Genomic DNA, 5,309 nt, shown 5'->3' with positions numbered 1-5,309 from the left:
TATTTGAGATGCTCTGATGGATTCCCGTGGGTTATGTGCATGCGTCGGGTGTACATGTGATGTGTGTCTGTGTGTGCTTGTGTTTGTGTACATGACGTGAATGTGTTTCGGTACATTGGCTGACATCGTTGTGTCAAAGTGTAGGGGATTGTTTTTTTTGGAGTGAGGGGGAGGGGGTTTGCTGCTTGCTTGAAAACGATAGACGTTTTGTTCATTTATTCTGAGAATTAATTTTAATCCAGGGCCTTCCTATGTCAGGAAATTAATAAAAGATCCATCCAGTGAGATTCGCGCCGCAGATCACAGCAAATCACTTTTTACATATTTTATTTTCCTTGCGTAAGATTCACTTTTTTACAACGTTTGAGTAGTCATAAAAAAAGTTGTAATGGGTGAATCATAGAGGGGCCCGGGTAATTAGCCCAAGGATGTCGTATTATTTAATGTCCACATAAAAGTGTGTATGGAAAGAGAAAGGGAGCATGCACTCTGTTGTTATCTCTCCGTTACACAAATCGAAGCGGGGCGTATCGCCGGGATTAAAAATGACCGGAGGCGATGTTTAGCCGATTAGCATTCCCAGCACACAAGAGTGGCCTCACTGGGCTGATAACTTGCTTTTATAAAACAATTAAAACTCCATGTTGCAATAACTTGTGTGGGGTACAGTGTTTAACTTTTAATTGCTATTAGCAATGGATCTGACAGCTCCGAGCCCTAGTTAACATAATGCCAGCGTGACTACCTGTGTATTTGCTGATAAGAACATTGGTTCACTGGATTGTACTCCAGAGGTGGATAATGTTTGCGCACTCGCTGTGATTCTGAGTGAAAGTGCAACGGGTGTCCACTAAGTCTCTGAGCGAATGCCTTGAATTTCTCCTGCTAACCTTTGCGACTGCTATTCCTAGTCAATACATGAGAGAAGGATGCTCAATCTTTAGTTGTGTGCTATTGGCAGGGCTGCCAAAAGTATTCACTGGCCCACACACGATATGCTAAGTCCATTGATACAAATTGACAAGCCGGTAGCCTTACAAATGAATATTGACGTCATTTGGCTGAAATTGGTTATACACACATTGAAAATGTCAATGCATCTGTGCCCTTGGTCAGGCATGGATCTGGTTCTCGTGGGTATCCTTCCAGGAAGCTTTGCTGTTCATTTCCACCTCGCTCGTGTAATAATAGCTGGCAAGCGACAGTGACTGACACCTGAAAAAAATGATATCATATTTAATATATTTGGATACATAAAGCGTGTTATCGCAGCGAGCTGCCATGGAGGAGACATGTTATGAATTTTTCAATGACAACGACGCAACGTGAGAAGATGCTGTGTGTGTGTGCGTGCGTGCACACAGATGCCACACACTCCAATACACATACACAGCACATACAACATCTCTCCCCGCCTGAACTTCTCAGTCGAATGTATTCTCAAAAGGCCATTGTTTGCCGATGTTTAAACGTATTCCAAATTTATTCAGCGGTGGCTAAAATATTCCCCATTATAATTTTTCCCGTCCACAAATTAAAAAAAACACCCCACATCTAACGCTTTTCAAGGGGCTGTCATCTTGTCCTCATATTTGCCGTGTAGATGTCAACATCTCCCCAGAGTGTCACATTTACCCGTCCTGTTTTCCATCCCCAGTGCTCAAGTGCTTCCCCCCCCCCCCCCCTGCTGTGAGCCCTCAACCTCCAATTCCGTCTCCAAAGGCTGGAGTTGTGAACTGGGGAGAGTGAATTATTCAAATCAAAGCGCTCTGAGTGTGGTATGGAAATGAGGGTTCGTCGTCATCCACGGGACTCCATAACAAGCTCACTTATCCTGGCCTGAGCCGAGTGGGGCGCTTATTACAATACGGTTGCCACGGTGAGTGTTTACCACAGTGACAAACAATAAATGAGATGCACAAAAAAATATTTTAATATTTAGTGAGAGAGACCAAAAAAAAAAGGAGAGTATCTGGACTGTACCTTCTGGATTGACATTGAATTAGGGCCTTTTGAATATTTATGAATAATGAAAACGTGATTATAATTGATATTTTGTATCTTATTTGTTTTACAATGACATCGATAGGTCATCTCGCATGTTCTGAATCGCTGAATTTCTGTGTGTGCAGGCTGCCCGGATAAAGAAAGACAGAAAAGACACAGATTTTTTTTTTTTGCATTCTGTGTTGCCCCCCCTACCCCCCACCATTTTACTCACAGAGTTCATACACTACCGTGGCGGTTATTGATTGGCAGATCTATGTGAGAAAATGGACACAAAATGGATGCCAAGAGCACCCAATCACCCGGGGAAGGTCACCAGGTGGCGGGGAAAAACACCGGAGGGTGGCTACAGCCTGTAATCATCTTTATTAATCCTGTGTTGTGCACTCGGCTTTTACCACAGACGTCCTATCTGTACGCGGTGACTTATTGATCTCATAAGGCTGGTCGCGGCGCTGCTAACAGCTGCAACTAAACGGTGGAATCCAAGACGAGCCATAAAGGAGGAGAAAGACACAGCGCAGAAGCGTGAATACCTTTCGCAGATTCCCGGTCCCCCTAATGCTCCGAGGAAATCCAATTTCACATCGTCGTAATTGAAATGTATTTTGTCGCCACACAATAGCAATCATTTCTCCTGCCCTGTCTTTTTTTTTCCCCATCTATCTCTGAGGGGGGGATAAGCTTTGTTCATCTCGCGCGATGAGGGCTTTATTGTTGCTATTAAATGAATAGTCAAGGAAAACAAAAAAAATTGTCTTGAGCGCATTATCTCTCGTCATTACATCCCCATGCATTGTTTAACAGGCTGAGGGGGAAACTGAAACATGTCTTTTTTTTGGCAAGAAAATACAGAGTGCCATGATTGTCGTGTGTGTGTGTGTGTGTGTGTGTGTGTGTGTGTGTGTGTGTGTGTGTGTGTGTGTGTGTGTGTGTGTGTGTGTGTGTGTGTGTGTGTGTGTGTGTGTGTGTGTGTGTGTGTGTGTCTTGATGATCAACAATAAAAGGTCTTGAAGTCACGATCCTCAATATCTGCATCCTACCGGCAGAATACAGCCCCTCCCTGCTCCTTAACGAAAAGTTTCTGAATTCACAGAATTCTGAATTCATAACGACATCTGCGTATTCGCCACGCAGGTCCAACCCCATTCATCATTCATGTCCTTAGTCGTTTTCTAAAACATACGCTTCATATTCTTTCCAGCCCGCTGCCACGTTTTATTATTTATTTTTTATTATTATTATTACAAGACTCTGCATAGCGTGCCTGGTGGTCGCTCTCAGATCAAGGCCTGGGCTAATACAGCCATCACAGCCCATCTGATACATCAACCTTAGCCCTCTCAGCCTCCAAGGATCCCTACGGACCAGGAGGGGGGTGCGTGTGTGTGTGTGTGTGTGTGTGTGTGTGTGTGTGTGTGTGTGTGTGTGTGTGTGTGTGTGTGTGTGTGTGTGTGTGTGTGTGTGTGTGTGTGTGTGTGTGTGTGTGTGTGTGTGTGTGTGTCTCGGGTGGGGGTGTGTAGGCAGCCATAGCATCGCCCTTCATACCCCTCATTCATTCTGAGAACATGGAGCATGAAGAGGTCCATTTCTTCTTCTTCTTCTTCTCCTTCTCCTTCTCCTTCTCAGCACGGCTGCAGTGCAGGGGAGAGTCGACCACCGCTCGTACCCGCAGCAGTGAGCAAGAGGGCATGCTGAGGTTCAGTGCCGCCGTCACAGAGAGGCGGAGACTACACTGCCATCTTTGTTTTTGTACGATTGCTGGCCCTTGGAGACCAGCGAATTGATGCGTGTTGTGTACACTTGTCTGTGTTTGTGTGACAGCGGTTATCACGTAGTGCATTACACACAAATTGATTCAAGCATATTTTCCATCGCACGTTCTCGACTCGACTCGTCATGAGTGCACGTGTTTGAGGGCTGCATACGTCGGCCCCCGCTGTGATAACGGAGACCTACCAAAGAGCTCAGTGCCGCGTGCACACTCAGGGAAACTCCAGAGGAGACCGGGCCCTTGACAGGTCGAACGCATAATGCCTGGCCCCTCCAGGGAGAACGAGGGCCATTGCAGAAGTTGTTGCTGTAATTGTTCATGAGCCATACCCACCCAGGCTCTCCAGAAGTATCAGAAGCCCCCCCCCCCCCCCCGTTTCAAATATCTGTTTGACGAGGGCTGACATTTATCTCATTGTTCCCTTTCCTCCCCCCACACACACACTCACACAAGGTATTAAGGTGGTCAAAACGACTGCAATGCAATTCATTACAGCATTCTTTTTTGCAACATTCTCCTGCATTGGAAATAATAATCCCTGTGCATTATGAGTGGCTCTGTTTTTGTAGATGTGGCCATTGTATTTATGAAAAAGCAAAGGCATATGCTTATTTGCTTGTGTGTCATTGTGTGCACATATGGTGCGCAGTTTGGTAAATAATGATTCTAGGGATCGTAGGTGCGTGCCTGTGTGTGCATGACTGTGTGTGTGTGTGTGTGCGTGCGTGCGTGCGCGTGTGTGTTTGTGTGTTTGTGTTTTTGTGTGTGCGCATGCCCACGCATGCATGACTAAACATGCGCAGTGCCTTGGCTCCAACATCTGGCGCTGGTCTGATTGGTGTTGCGATCCCTCAGGCCGTTTCCGTGGTGATAGATGGCACCCTTCACGACACATCGGCAGGGACCCCCCCCCCCCCCCCCCCCCCACGCCAACCAGCCCCCACCAGCCAATCAGCTGCCTCCATGCTGGCACCCATACCCCACCCCACCCAGCCCCTTCCTGAACTTTCACTTTGAAGAAAGGGGCGGTGGAAGAAAGCAGTGGTCGAAGATGTTTTGATGAATTACTGTATAAACATTTTAAATATATATAAATACAATTTGAGTATCCACAGAAATGAAATACAGAAATACAGAAATGCCAAGCTATTCTTTGCTTGGAGTTAGCGGTGTACATATTCATAAAATAATGTACGTTTGTCTTTATTAGATATTATATACGGATATATATATAGGGCTATATATATATTTTCCCAATCTTTTTATTCCCTTGAAATATGTGTTTATGCCTCTGGGATGCATATGCTTAGGAAGAGTACAGTGTATACAGCTAAGGGATGATTGGATGACCTGGTTTTTTATTTGTCATTGGTGTTTCTGTTTTATGTCTCTCGCCGACAGCCTGGACAACGCAGTGCCTCGATGTCTGAATGAATAAGTGGTCCAGTTTGAATTCCTACCTACTCTATGTTACATGAGTCCTGCTCTTCATGCCCGGAGGTTCGAAGAAATACGGTCCCTATCCGAG

General features: G+C 45.6%; 1 protein-coding gene across 1 annotated transcript in view; it reads left to right on the top strand.

Moving 5' to 3' along the window:
• Positions 1 to 3,575: 3,575 nt before the first annotated feature.
• LOC132464933 (PDZ domain-containing RING finger protein 4-like) overlaps positions 3,576 to 5,309 on the top strand; it is a 28,898-nt gene continuing 27,164 nt past the window's right edge. The window contains 1 exon segment of the mRNA XM_060061566.1: positions 3,576 to 3,706. Coding sequence (XP_059917549.1) covers positions 3,576 to 3,706 — 131 coding nt within the window.

Source organism: Gadus macrocephalus, chromosome 9 (assembly GCF_031168955.1).
Source record: "Gadus macrocephalus chromosome 9, ASM3116895v1".
NCBI lineage: Eukaryota > Metazoa > Chordata > Actinopteri > Gadiformes > Gadidae > Gadus > Gadus macrocephalus.
The sequence above is the reverse complement of the archived record's forward strand: the minus strand, read 5'-3'. Positions and strand labels throughout refer to the sequence as shown.